We start from the raw sequence: 15,345 nt of genomic DNA, 5'->3' as shown, positions 1-15,345 counted from the left end.
GACTATAACATTTTCATATTTAAACAACCAATTGCACTTCATTTTCTACATTTAAATATAAAAAGTAACCTAGCACGCCTGCTGTACTTTAAGGTAGGTTTGGTTAGTCAAATGTTATATTTTAAAATAATATTATTTTATTAAATTCTCATCATCGTGATCATTTCGTACTTATACATTCTCAAATAATGTGAAGATATTGTAATATAGAGTATAATTTCATCATTGTGTGTTAAGTACTGAGTAGTAAAAGTATTATTAGATACTAAGTAGAAAATGTTTGAGAATGATGAACTCCAAAATAATATTTTTCATTCATTCTTTCTTCACTCGGATTGAATACATTGACTATGTTTATATACTGATACAAGAAGTAACTGTTCTTAACCAACTGCATATCAAACTGATTACCAGATTTCATAACAAACTAACAACCATAATAGACTTTAAATGACTATTAACATTCACCTAGCTTCTCAAGAGGTAAGACCTGAAGCAAACTTCGAAACTGAGCAAATAACGAGAGAAACAAAGGTTTAGTGAAAATATCTGCAACTTGGTCACATGTTGGTACCTCACCGACAACAACAGATCCATCAGCCACTTTCTCGCGAACAAAAAATAGATCAAGTTCAACATGTTTGAATTTAGAGTGTAATACTGGATTAGCTGAACAGCACCAAACTGTTGGAGGATCAGTAGAGCTAATTTGTAACTTTGTTAGCAGAGACACTAACCACGTAATATCACTAGAAGCTGCAGCTAGACTTCGATATTCAGCCTTGCTATAGATCGTGACACAATTTGTTTCTTAGAACACCATGAAACAGGTGTACGACTAAAGTAGACACAAAATCCTGTAGTAGATCGACGATCATCAAAATCAAGTCCCCAGTTGGCATCAACATACTCAACCAAAGATAGTCCGTTAGATCGACGAAAAACCAGCCCATGAGTAATGGTACCATGTAAATATCTCAAGATACGTTTTAAGATAGGTTTGATTAGTCAAATGTTATATTTTAAAATAATATTATTTTATTAAATTTTCATCATCGTGATCATTTAGTAATCATACATTCTTAAATAAAGTTACGATATCATAATATAGAGTATAATTTTATCATTGTGTTCATTCCGATAAAACTGATGTTAGAAAAATTGGGGTTTAACAGTATCATTATTGCTTTATTAGAAGAACAATACAACAAAATTGAGCTGCTTAGTTTCTAAAATCAATTTTGGTCTTCATTTCCTACCAATGAAACGTTGAACACATTGGTCATGTACGCGGCCAATAATTTTCATAATAACTTTACAGAAAGGTAATTATTTTTAGTAGGCATAATAATTTTTTAGGCCATTCAACTTTATAAAAAAATCATTTTAGCCCTCCATTTATTTATTTATTTTTTGTCTCTTTTAGCTTTTCAACTTGTATTTTTTTGTCAAATCACCTCAAATTGGATGAAAAAATTAACATTTGTTAACGTGGCATACACATGGATTGTCATGTGGATAACATGCCACCGTTTAATTAATTTTTTAAGATTTAAAAATATTAATTTTTTTATAGTTTTATACTCTTTAAATAATTTTAATGATTTCTAATTTTTTAAATTAATTAAATGCTGATGTATCATCCATGTTATCAAAATTAAAAATGTTAACTTTTCTATTCATTTTAGGGTGATTTAATTAAAAATATAAGTTTAAGGGTTAAAAAGACAAAATTAAATAGAAAGATAAAATAATTTTTTTATAAAATTATAGGGTCGAATAAATCATTACCTTTTTAATATTTATCTGAGCATACTTTCATACAAAACGGAATGGGAAAAACCATTATCATTATCCCAAGGAAGAATAATAGAACAGTGATAAAAAGGCAAATGTTGGATCAAGTCTATATATATGTATATGTTTTTACCGGCTCTTTAAAATTAGCTAGAGAGTTGGGAGTAAAGCTTCAACCCTGATCTTAATAGCTATGGCATTCTCTTTTTACACTTGTTTTGTTATTTTACTTTTTTCACTCTCTATAACAGTGAGGAGCAGTGAGATTACTAGTGCAACAAATAATGATTCAGAATCTCTTTTATCTGAGGAAAAAGCATTGCTGGAAACTGGGTGGTGGAGTAGCTACAGCAACATAGGTGTTCACCATTGTACATGGCCTGGTGTCAGATGTAATGCTGCTGGAAGTGTCATCGAGATTGATCTTAGTGGCCATGGTCTAAATGGGACTATAACACCTCAAATAGGTGCACTTTCAAAACTCAAGTCCCTCAACCTGTCCTCAAATAATCTTAGAGGTGAGTTACCTTCTTCACTTGGAAACCTTACTCAATTGGCAGTGCTTGATGTTTCTTATAATGAAATTCATTCCATTCCCTTGGAAATTGACAAGATGGAGAATCTTGTTACTCTAAATTTGACGAGGAACCTCATCGTTCATCTGCCTTCAGCTATAGGTCTTTTGACCAATCTCACTCACTTGATTATGAACTCTAATCCATTACGGAGCATAGTCCCTCCCCATATATGGAACCTGAAAAAGCTAAGGACTCTCCACCTCCGAAACTGCCAGCTCAATAGTTCCATTCCTCCATATATAGGAAAGTTGAAGAGTTTGGTTAATCTCCATCTCTCAAGCAACATGCTTGTTGGTCCAATCCCATCTTCTATCACCAACCTAACTAATCTACAGTCGTTGCTCCTTCAAGGCAACCAACTTAATGGATCCATTCCACGAGAAATTGGGAGACTGACAAATTTGATTACATTGAATCTATCTTCTAATAATCTTGTTGGTCCAATCCCATCTTCTGTCAACAACTTGACCAATCTTGCATCGTTGGTTCTTTATGGAAACCAACTTAATGGACCCATTCCACAAGAAATTGGGAGACTGACAAATTTGATTACATTGGATCTATCTTTTAATATGCTTGTTGGTCCAATCCCATCTTCTGTCAACAATGTAACCAATCTAGGGTCGTTGCTCCTTCAGCATAACCAACTTAATGGATCCATTCCACAAGAAATTGGTAGGCTAACGAATTTGGTTACACTGGATCTATCCTCCAATATGCTTTTGGGCCCACTCCCACCAAATTTGGGTAATTTATCCAGTCTGGAATATTTAGATCTTTATACAAATAAAATAAATGGTTCCATCCCATTAGAAATAAAAAATCTTAAGAGGTTGACTAACTTGGATCTTGGTGCCAATAACTTGAGTGGTCAAATCCCTTCATTTCTAGGTCTTTTACCCAACATGAGTCTTTTGTGGCTTGACTCAAATCTTTTTGAAGGTTTCATCCCAATAGATATTGGAAAATCAAAGAATCTGACTCTATTGTTCCTCTCTGATAACAAACTCACTGGCTCAATCCCTTCATCTCTTTGTTACTTGACCAATTTGCTGTGGTTGTTCCTTGACAGAAATCTTTTACATGGTCCCATCCCTTCTCAAATTGGAAATATGACCAATCTAAAAGAGTTGCATCTTGATTCCAATCACATTTCCCATTCTATCCCTTCATCTCTGCTTCATTTACCCAATTTAAGGTATCTATCCATGGCCTCGAATCTTTTGGAAGGTCCCATATCCCATGAAATTCATAGTTTGAAGTTAAAGCACCTGGATCTCTCATACAACAAATTGAGTGGACCCATTCCAACTCAGATTGGTAATTTGTCAAATTTAACATACTTAAATTTGGCAAACAATAACTTGAGTGGAAGGATTCCCCAATTTGGGAATTTAACTCATTTAAGCATCTTAGATGTCAGTTGGAATAATCTAACGGGCATGATTCCTGAATTTCCAATTTATCCGGAGAGCCTCAATTTGTCAATGAATTCACTATGGGGTCCAATTCCAGATGGATTATTGCATTTTGCACCCGACACATTTACAGGCAACAAGTATTTATGTGGTTCCATTCAAGGCTTTCGTCCTTGCCCTTCATCTCCAACTGTAAACAAGGAAAGAAATAGCAAAGTAGTGAAGCACAATCTGCCTGTTGTTATTCTGGTTCCAACTTTATTATTTTTTGTCTCGACTTTTGTGTTGGTAATGTTCATCCTATTCCGACGATATAAAGCTACAGCTTTGAAACCTGATCCAAGTCCAACAGAAAATGGAGATTTATTCTCTATTTGGAGCTTTGATGGAAAGATTGCGTTTGAAGACATCATCAAAGCCACAGAGGATTTTGATATGAAATATTGCATTGGAACTGGGGGTTATGGCAGTGTCTACAGAGCAGTCTTACCAAGTGGCAGAGTTGTTGCTTTAAAAAAACTCCACCGATTGGAAGCTGAGCAGCCAACTTATGATACAAATTTCCGAAATGAGATCAAGTTTTTAACTGAAATACGACACAAGAACATCGTCAAGCTCCACGGATTTTGTCTCCACAATCGTTGCATGTTCTTGATTTATGAATATATGGAAAACGGAAGCTTGTTTTATGCCTTGAGCATTGATGAGGAAGCTGTGGAATTGGATTGGACCAAAAGAGTGAACATTGTCAAAGGTGTCGCACATGCTCTATCTTACATGCATCATGATTGCAACCATCCAATTGTTCATCGAGACATCTCAAGCAATAATGTTTTGTTGAACTTAGAATGGGAAGCTTTTATTGCTGATTTTGGGACTGCAAGACTTCTTGATCCTGATTCATCTAATCGGACTGTAATTGTTGGAACGTATGGATACATTGCTCCAGGTTCTGTAACTTCACTCCCTTTTCCCCTTTTTATTTAGCTTCATCCATTCTTAGTTTGTAGTGATTATTTGTTTTGAATTACATATTAGAATAATATGAGAGAAACAAGTGAGAAAAGCAAAATTAACAAAGGTCAAATATAAATAAATTTTTTGTTTTAACTTGAGATTAGAGAATTCAAATACAACTATACATGCACCTAGAATTGAATGCACAATATAAATTAACATCTATGTTTAATTTTTTTTTTACCTACAGAATTTGCTTATTCTTTGGTTGTGACTGAAAAATGTGACGTATATAGCTTTGGAGTGTTGGCATTGGAAATATTGATGGGAAAGCATCCTGGTGAATTGTTGTCATTACTAATATCATCATCATCTAGTGTCCAAAATATCATGCTAAATGAAATCTTGGACCCTCGATTATCACCCCCAAGAAGTCGGAAATTGGTAGGAAACATCGCTTTCGTTGCTATCATTGCTTTTGCATGCTTATGGACCAAACCCAAAGCTCGACCAACAATGAAATTAGTGTCCCAAGAATTCCTACACATCAAGTCTCCAATTTCAATGCCTCTTCATGAAATATCTCTTATCGAGCTTAAGAATTATGAGATGTTTATGAGCGGTGAATGTTACAAATAAATAAATAGTAGTTGATCTGGTGAAGCATTTTTAAGTGGATATGAATATCATATTCTCTTAAATATCAGTTGAGTATGCCTAAATATCAATCATATGATAATTGTAATAACATAGTTTTACCTAGTTTATTTATAAAAGCATTTTCATTATTGTTTTTAGTCTTTATTTATGTAACGACTTGAAAGTGAGTGGTATCGAAAAATATGGTTTTGTGACCAATTTTCAGAATCGACTGTAAGTATTTTTATTAAATATTTACGGAATTATGTTAGAAGTAAATTAAATTTCGGTTAGGTAATTTCATTGAATTAGAACTTAAATTAAGGTACAGGGACTTAATTGCTTAAGTGATAAAAGTGTGATGGTTATTAAATTATAAACTAATTTATAATTAAAGGATTTGAAAAGCAATTATACCCTTGTTGTTTAATTAAGTGGACGGTCATATCATATTTATATGTATGTAATATATATTATGTTATATTAAACTATTATAAATAAAATAAAGATGAATAATAGATAGTGGATAGGAAGAGAAGCTTAAAAATTCCTTTGTCAATTTGTTTCAATTTCGAAACAAGAAAAGCTTGCGGGAGGAGAAGAGAAAAGCACCGCCTAGGGCTGAAAGTTTCAAAGTTAATTTGGTTACTAGATTTTGATCCTTTTTACTTAAATTTTATATTTTCGGAACCTTTAACATCAAAAACTAGTTTACTCATATTGCAATTTTTAGAATTTGTGATGTTTGTGGAAGTTTTCATTGTAGAGAATTTCAATTTCTTGGTGTTATTTTGATGGATTTTAAGTTTGGAGTTAAATCAATATATTTATTAAATGACTTTTGATGATTTTAAGGTTTAGGGAACTTACTTTTGAAAATGGTAAATTTTAGGATTATATTGTAAATTAATTGAAAGTATAAACTGTTTTGGACTTTGCGGAAAATCGGTTCGCATGAGATTTGTGTACAGCCCAAATTTTACCCGGGTCCAGTACCCATACCAGCAAAACCCAAACAACAAAAAAAACAAACACCCAAAACAAAACGCAGACCCAAAAACAACAAACCCAACTAAGCCCAATAGCCCAAAATCATCAAAAAAAAAAAAGAAACCCTACCCTAGCCTCTCGACACCTACGCCACAAGATTACCACTTGTTGCACTTTGTCACCGTCGTCCACTGCTTCTCGCCATCACAGTGCACCACCAACTCCCTGCAAAAATGGCAGCAAATGTAATAAAAAAACACTTGTAAATCAGGCTATAAAGGCCACAATTTCAATGTAAAAGAGAGGATTTTTTGGAGAAATAAAGAAAAAAGGTTCAAAAAAAAAGACTAAAAAAAAAAACTAAAGGTGTTTCCTTTTTTTATTGTTATTGTTATTGTTTTTTTATTTCGAAATACTAAATAAAATAAAAAGAAAGATTTTTTTTACCTTCATCGGTGGTGCTGGAGTGCTTGGAGAAGCCAAGGGAGTGCACCGGAAGAAAAAAAATTTTTTACTTCCGCCACCATAGATTTGTGGCGCCGTCGCCGATGACCTGAATCGGCACGCGGCGATCGACTGAGACTTTCACCGGATTCTGGGCGTTTAGAGAGGGGAGAGAGCTCTTGAGAGGTTTTGAGGTTTTTTTTAAAAAAAAATTGGCTGAAGTGATTTTTTTGAAAAAAAAATTGACTTTTATAGGCGCATGAAACGACGCCGTTTTGGGCCAGCTCCAAAATGTCCGAAACGACGTCGTTTTGAGATACCCGATCCGGCCGACCTGACCTGCTAGCAAGATCCGCGTGTTTTGTAGCGGAAGGGTTATTTGCGCTTTTAGCCTTTCCGCTTTTTACTGGATTTTCAATCAAGTGCTTTTAGTTGTTTTTAAATTTTACCCTTTTAATTTTTCTGCGATTTCAATTTAGCCCTTGGTGAAACGACGCCGTTTTGGAGGAGAAGGGAAAATATCTCCTTAAGCCCTTCTATGTTTTACGCATGTTCAGAATGGTCCCTCTTTTTGTTTATTTTTTATTTTGCCCCAATCTCGGTTTTAAAATTCAAATTAGTCCTTTTTTTATTATTCTTGTTATGTTATTGATTATTATTATTATTATTATTATTATTATTATTATTATTATAGGTATTATTATTGTATTAGTTTATATATTATTTTATTTTATTATGTACTATTATTTTAATTCTTTTTATCATATATATCTAATTTCATAATGTGTTAATTTATGTTTTTATACTAATTCAATATTGTCTATATATTTTTAATGATTTTACTTTATAATACAATTTTAAAATTTTTATTTATATATACTTCTATCCTTTAAAAGTTAATAATATTTTATATAATAATATTTTATATATATATATATATAAATTGTAATAAAATATTTTATTCTACATACATACCTTTGATTTATGTACATATACATACTTATATAGTTTTTATATATTTTTTATAATTTGTTTACATATCTATATATATATATATGTATCTTTATTTTCATAAACATATTAATACATACTTATATATATTCTTTATACTTTATAATTTTATTATACATATTAATACCATACTTCAAAAAGGAAAATTTTTCAAAGTAACGCAATATTTTGCGTTTGGAAATTCGAGAAAACATGCCCTAATGTGCTGAGTTTCGATTTTTTTCGTTCGACCAAATAGCCAAATATCCTTTTAAAATTTCAAAGTAAGGCAATATTTTGCATTTGGAAATTCGAGAAAACGTGCCCTAATGTGCTGGGTTTCGATTTCTCGTTCGACCAAATAACCAAATATCCTTTTAAAATTTCAAAGTAAGGCAATATTTTGCATTTGGAAATTCGAGAAAACGTACCCTAATGTGCTGGGTTTCGGTTTCTCGTTCGACCAAATAACCAAATATCCTTCTAAAATTTCAAAGTGAGGCAATATTTTGCATTTAGAAATTTGAGAAAGCGTGCCCTAACGTGCTGAGTTTTGATTTCTTGGTTGACCAAATAGCCAAATATCCTCTTAAAACTTCAAAGTATGTTTTTTGAAACCATAAGGTGATCTTGGTTTCGATGGTTTAAAGTATCATGTCCTAACGTGCTGGATGTGGTATTCCTTCGGAACAAGAGAATCTTAAATTTTAATCCATGTCATTCGAGTTTTTTAAGGGATCGTATTTTTAAATCTCTTTAAAGTTTTCAATCTTCGACACTAAGACATTAATTAATCAACTAGGTACCAATTTTGGGCGTTACGAGGGTGTTAATCCTTCCTCGTACGTAACCGACTCTCGAACCCATTTTTCTAAATTTCGTGGACCAAAATCGTTGTTTTAATAAAATTAAATTGTTTATTAAAAAGAACAACTTTTACGAGATGACCCAATCACACCTCATCAAAAAAGATTGGTGGCGACTCCCATATTCGTTTTTTTTTTCAAAATCCAAGTCGACCCTTTTTTATCAAAAAAATGGTGTCAACAGCTTGGCGACTCTGCTGGGGACCCAAAATAAGAGAATCAAGCCACGAGTTGATTATTTTTTATCTTTTTGTCAAAAATTGAAAACTTGATTTAAATATACGATACTTTCGTTGCATTTCATTCGTCTTTATTATGATATTCATCATTGTGGTTTATAATTGTTGTGTTAGTTTAAGCTTTGGTATCTTTATGCACACTACATTGCATGACCGTTGGTCACACCCTTTTAAGTGAGAGTGAGAAACTACTCCTTCGTGAGGTTTTCACCTCCATGCAGGATAGTGGATCGCTTTCGGGATACATCTGTATCTATGTCTTCGTGAGATTTTCATCTCCGTGCAGCCATAGGGAAATGTATTCCCTTGAACTGAACTTGGTCTGTATGAGCCTATAATGGGTGAAGATCGAGGAATCTGCTGGTTCGGGTACCTTTACGTTAGAACCAAACCGCATGTAGAGAGCCTTAAGAGCCTACCTTAGGTAGAACCACACCGAACCATTAGTGTTCACCCGAATAGGTGTTCTATTTATTCTTGTTTTCTTTTTCGTTGTACTAACCTGTTTCATTTTGTTTTATTTATGATTGCTTTGCATTTTCATCTTAGAAAAAGGTGTTGATTCAAGTTTGATTACTAAGTTAGAAAGCTTGTCATGGAAAACGAATTTCTTGATAAAGTGGACGATAATATGGCTGTCCGAATACATTCCAAGAAACACAACAAAAGAAGGGTGATGGAAGAGTACATTATTTTACTTCGTGGCTCGAAGATTCAGGCTAATTATTTGAGAGTCACTGACATTCCGACTTCCTTAAAAAAGCTAATGAGCGTTACGAGGATGGGCAGACGATGGATCGCAACCAGGATAAAGCAAGAAAGAGCTAATAGTGGCATCCATTGGAAATTTGTGAGATTTATCTTAAATGTTCGGATAAAGAGGAAGATCGATGTTGTTTCTTAGAGTATAAGGGCAAGGCCGTACATGCATCTGCTTTTTGTAAAGAAATTTATTTTTTAGTAAAATTTTCTAAATGGAGTTGATTCAGAGTCAACATCTGTTTTGCATTCATTTCATGCATTTGCATTACATGACATCATTTGCATTAAGTTCTCCAATTGTGCATAAAAATTTGGTACGAGACCTTGGGAACGGTAAGGCCAAAGAGATTCAGATCCTATACCCCTGAATTATTGTGGGAGAGATTTGAGAAAGAGCTAGATCTTATACTCAGTAGAAGAAAGATGGTTCAAATTTTATGTCCCAAAATTAAAATGGATTGAACCTTAAAGATTACAGTGGGGGCAATCCGGTTAAGTAAGATATGAGCATTACCAGCCGGAAAAGATAGCATTCTGACGTGTTGGCAATGAAGCCTTATTGAACAATGGGCGATAACAACTCAAACATTGAGGAATCATTTTCATAACATTTTGCATTCATGCATGCACATTTAGTTAGGAGATTTTGATTCATTCTGATCATTACATCCTAATCACTAGGCATAAATAGGTCCATAAAATAGATTCTACAGGCCAGATTCCCCAGAACAGATCGGTGAAACTGCAAACCCTATACCACTGAAGTTGTAGTGGAATGGATTGAAAAAAATAGATCTTTACTTCCTGTATTTGCAGCAAAGTAGATCGAAGACACCAGTCTTACCTCCCAGAGTTTACAGTGGAGCAGACTGAAAACAGCATATTTTGTCTTCCTGTGCTAGCAGTGAAGCAGATCGAAAAAACTAGCCTTATCTCTCTGAGCAGCAGTGGAGTAGGTTAAAGATTGCAGATCCTGTCTCCCTAAGCAGTAGTGGAGCAAATCGAAGATGGTTAATCTTATCTTCCCAAGGTAGTAGGGAAGCAGATTTAAGCCACAAACCTTATCTCCATGAGCAGTTGTGGAGTAGGTTGAAGATTGTAGATCCTGTCTCCCTAATAAGTAGTGGAGCAAATCGAAGACGGTGAATCCTATCTTCCCAAGGTAGTAGGGAAGACGATTTAAGCCACCAATCCTATCTCTTTGAGCAGCAGTGGAGTAGGTTGAAGATTGCAGGTCCTATCTCCCTAAGTAGTAGAGCAGATCAAAGACGGTGAATCTTATCTTCCCGAGGTAGTAGGGAAGCAGATTTCAGTCACAAACCTTATCTTTCTGAGCAGCAGTGGAGTAGGTTGAAGATTATAGATCCTGTCCCCCTAAAAAGATTGAAGCTACAACAGCGAATCTTACTTCATTGGCAGTATAGTGGAACAGATTGAAACTATAACAACGAATCTTGCTTCCCCGACATTACAGTTAAAAGATTGAAGCTACAACAACAAATCTTACTTCCTTGGCAGTGTAGTGGAACAGATTGAAGCTACAACGGTGAATCTTGTTTCCTAGACATTGCAATTAAAAACATTGAAGCCACAATGGCGAATCTTACTTCACTGGTGGTGCAGTGGAACAGATTGAAGCTACAACGGCAAATCTTACTTCCCTGACATTGCAATTAAAAAGATTGAAGCCACAACGGCGAATCTTACCTTCCTAGCGGTGCAGTGGGACAGATTGAAGCTAAAACGGTGAATCTTGTTTCCCCGACATTACAATTAAAAAGATTGAAGTCACAACGGCGAATCTTACTTCCTTGGCAGTGCAATGGAATAGATTGAAACTACAACGATAAATCTTGCTTCCCTGACATTGCAATTAAAAAGATTGAAGCCACAACGGCGAATCTTACTTCTTTGGCAGTGCAGTGCAACAAATTGAAGCTACAACGGCGAATCTTGTTTCCCCGACATTGCAATTAAAAGGATTAAAGCCACTACGGTGAATCTTACTTCCCTGGCGGTGCAATGGAACAAATTGAAGCTACAACGGTGAATCTTACTTCCCTGACATTGCAATTAAAAAGATTGAAGCCACAACGGCGAATCTTACTTCCCTGGCGGTGCAGTGGAACAAATTGAAGCTACAACGGCAAATCCTGTTTCCCTGACATTGTAATTGAAAAGATTGAAGCCACAACGGTGAATCTTACTTCTCTGGCGGTGCAGTGGAACAGATTGAAGCTACAACAGCGAATCTTGCTTCCCCGACATTGCAGTTAAAAAGATTAAAGCTACAACAACAAATCTTACTTCCTTGGCAGTGTAGTGGAACAGATTGAAGCTACAACAGTGAATCTTGTTTCCTAGACATTGCAATTAAAAACATTGAAGCCACAATGGCGAATCTTACTTCACTGGCGGTGCAGTGGAACAGATTGAAGCTACAACGGCAAATCTTACTTCCCTGACATTGCAATTAAAAAGATTGAAGCCACAACGGCGAATCTTACCTTCCTAGCGGTGCAGTGGGACAGATTGAAGCTAAAACGATGAATCTTGTTTCCCCGACATTACAATTAAAAAGATTGAAGTCACAACGGCGAATCTTACTTCCTTGGCGGTGCAATGGAATAGATTGAAACTACAACGATAAATCTTGCTTCCCCGACATTGCAATTAAAAAGATTGAAGCCACAACGGCGAATCTTACTTCTTTGGCAGTGCAGTGCAACAAATTGAAGCTACAACGGCGAATCTTGTTTCCCCGACATTGCAATTAAAATGATTAAAGCCACTACGGTGAATCTTACTTCCCTGGCGGTGCAATGGAACAGATTGAAGCTACAACGGTGAATCTTGCTTCCCCGACATTGCAATTAAAAAGATTGAAGCCACAACGGCGAATCTTACTTCCCTGGCGGTGCAGTGGAACAAATTGAAGCTACAACGGCAAATCCTGTTTCCCTGACATTGCAATTAAAAAGATTGAAGCCACAACGGTGAATCTTACTTCTCTGGCGGTGCAGTGGAACAGATTGAAGCTACAACAGTGAATCTTGCTTCCCCGACATTGCAGTTAAAAAGATTAAAGCTACAACAACGACTCTTACTTCCCCGACATTGCAGTTAATTAAACTGAAGATAGCAAATCTTATTTCCCTGAAGTTGCAGTGGAACAGATTAAAGCTATAAATTATCAATCTTATCTCTCTGAATTTGCGATGAGAGCGATCGCATCCGCCTTATCTCCCGAAGTTGCAAGTAGTGGCATGAAGAAACCAATCCTATCTCTCTGATGTCGCAGTAGAGCGGATTAAAACCACAGATCTTATCTCTCTGAAGTTGCAGTAAGCAGATCACATCCAATCTTATCTCCCTGAAGTTGCACTGGATCAGATTGAAGAAACTAATCCTATCTTCCTGAAGTTGCAGTGAAGCAAATTAAAATGATGGATCTTATCTCTCTGAAGTTGCAGTAGAGCAGATCACATCAGACTTTATTTTCTTAAAGATGCAGTAAAACAAGTTAAAGCTATAAGTCTTATCTCACTGAGGTTGCAATGTAGCAGACTGAAGATAGCAAATGTTTCCTCAAAGAGCTACAGATCTTATCTCTCTGAAGTTGCAGTAGAGCGGATCACACCATAACAAGTCTTATCTCCCTGAAGTTGCAGTGGAGCAGACTGAAGATAACAAACCTTATCTCCCTGAAGTTGCAGTAGAGCAAGTTGAAGATACTAATCCTATCTCCTTGAAGTTGCAGTGGAGCGGATTAAAATGATAAATCCTATACCTCTGAAGTTGCAGTAGGTCGGATTAAATCTGTCATAACAAGTCTTATCTCCCTAAAGTTGTAGTGGAGTAGATTGTAGATAGCAAATCTTATCATATTGAACCTTATCTCCCTGAAGTTATAGTAGGGCAGGTTGAAGATACAAGTCTTATCTCTCTGAAGTTGCAGTAGAGCAGACCATATCAAACCTTATTTCTCTGAAGTTGTAGTAGAGCAGGTTGAAGTAATAAACCTTATTCCCCTGAAGTTACAGTGAGGCAGGTTAAATATGCAAGTCTTATTTCCCTAAAGTTGCAGTGGAGTAGACTGAAGCTGCTAATCCTATACCTCTGAAGGTGTAGTAGGTCGGATTAAATTTACCATGACAAGTCTTATCTCCCTGACGTTGCAGTGGAGCAGACTAAAACTACAAATCTCGTCCTCCTAAAGTTGCTGTGAAGATGATTAAAGCTACGAGTCGTATCTCTCTAAAGTGCAGTGGAGTGGATCGAAGCAACAAGACGCAGTCGACTGGAATGAGGATTACTTGAAGAAGATGAGCACCAAGAAGTCAAGACTCGGCGAGACTGGGCAAAATTGGTCTTTCTTAGTCTTTGCTCTGTTCTCGTTACACGACAACGAGCAAAGAGGGGCAGCTGTACAGCCCAAACTTTACCCGGGCCCAGTACCCATACCAGCAAAACCCAAATAGAAAAATAGTCAAAAAAAAACAAATACCCAAAACAAACAAAAACCCAAAACAAAACAGTAGACCAAAAAACAACAAACCCAACTAAGCCCAATAGCCCAAAATCATCAAAAAACAAAAAAAAACCTAACCCTAGCCTCTGACAGCTAGGGGTGTTCATTCGGTTAACCGACCAGTTAACCGACCCGAAATAGCATTAACCGAATTAACCGACCTTTCAAAATTTTTAACCGTTAACCGAACCGAAATTTTTTCAAAAAAATTAACCGAACCGAAATTTTTTCAGTTAATTCGGTCGGTTAACCGAATTAACCGAATTAACCAAATTAACCGAATTACCCGAATTAACCGAATTACCTGAATTAAACGAATTACCCGAATTACCCGAATTAACCTAATTGAATCATACATAATTAAATTATTTTTAGGCTTTTATACTTTAGTTTTAGTTTTAGTTTTAGAATTTTATTTTTATTTATTAAATTATTTGTAATTTTTATGATTGGGTTGGGTTGGGTAATTGGGTTGGATTGAATACTTGGGTTTGGATTGGGTTTAGGTGAATAGTGGGCCTATTTATCCGGTTTCGAACCGAATTAACCGTTAACCGAAAAATCAAAAAATAATTAACCGACCCCGACCGAAAAAATTCGGTTAACCGATCGATTAATCAATTCGATTGGTTAACCAATTTTTTGGTTTTACCCAAATTTTGCACACCCTCATCGACAAATTTCGCCAACAAGACTACCACCAATGCTCACCGTCACCGTCGTCCACACCTTTCTCGCCACTATTGCGACCACCAACTCCCGCAAAAATGGCGAGAAATGTAATAAAAAACTTGTAAATCAAAGCTATAAAGGCCACAATTTCAATGTAAAAGAGAGGATTTTTTGGAGAAATAAAGAAAAAAGGTTCAAAAAAAAAGACTAAAAAAAAAAACTAAAGGTGTTTCCTTTTTTTATTGTTATTGTTATTGTTTTTTTATTTCGAAATACTAAATAAAATAAAAAGAAAGATTTTTTTTACCTTCATCGGTGGTGCTGGAGTGCTTGGAGAAGCCAAGGGAGTGCACCGGAAGAAAAAAAGAATTTTTTTTACTTCCCGGCCACCATAGACGGTGGCGCCGTCGCCGATGACCGGCAATCGGCACGGCGGCAGTCGACCAGAGACTTTCACCGGAT

At 35.5% G+C, this 15,345-nt stretch overlaps 1 protein-coding gene across 1 annotated transcript; it reads left to right on the top strand.

Annotated features, from left to right (window-relative positions):
- Positions 1-1,990: 1,990 nt before the first annotated feature.
- On the top strand, positions 1,991-5,454 carry LOC105798237 (MDIS1-interacting receptor like kinase 2). The gene is made up of 2 exons (XM_012628227.2): positions 1,991-4,742; positions 5,001-5,454. Exons 1-2 carry the CDS (start codon positions 1,991-1,993, stop codon positions 5,387-5,389), a joined length of 3,141 nt encoding a protein of 1,046 aa, XP_012483681.2. The 3' UTR covers positions 5,390-5,454.
- The last annotated feature ends 9,891 nt before the right edge of the window (positions 5,455-15,345 follow it).

This window comes from Gossypium raimondii, chromosome 9 (assembly GCF_025698545.1).
Source record: "Gossypium raimondii isolate GPD5lz chromosome 9, ASM2569854v1, whole genome shotgun sequence".
Taxonomy (NCBI): Eukaryota; Viridiplantae; Streptophyta; class Magnoliopsida; order Malvales; family Malvaceae; genus Gossypium; species Gossypium raimondii.
Note: the sequence above shows the minus strand (reverse complement) of the source record. Positions and strands in the feature narration are given on the sequence as shown.

What these genes read in the sequence shown, in the direction of transcription:
- LOC105798237 (XM_012628227.2), top strand. Translation starts at nt 1,991, where the DNA reads ATGGCATTCTCTTTTTACACTTGTTTTGTTATTTTACTTTTTTCACTC. An exon ending in GTATGGATACATTGCTCCAG is followed by an intron (nt 4,743 to 5,000) that starts GTTCTGTAACTT and finishes TTTTACCTACAG; the next exon opens with AATTTGCTTATTCTTTGGTT.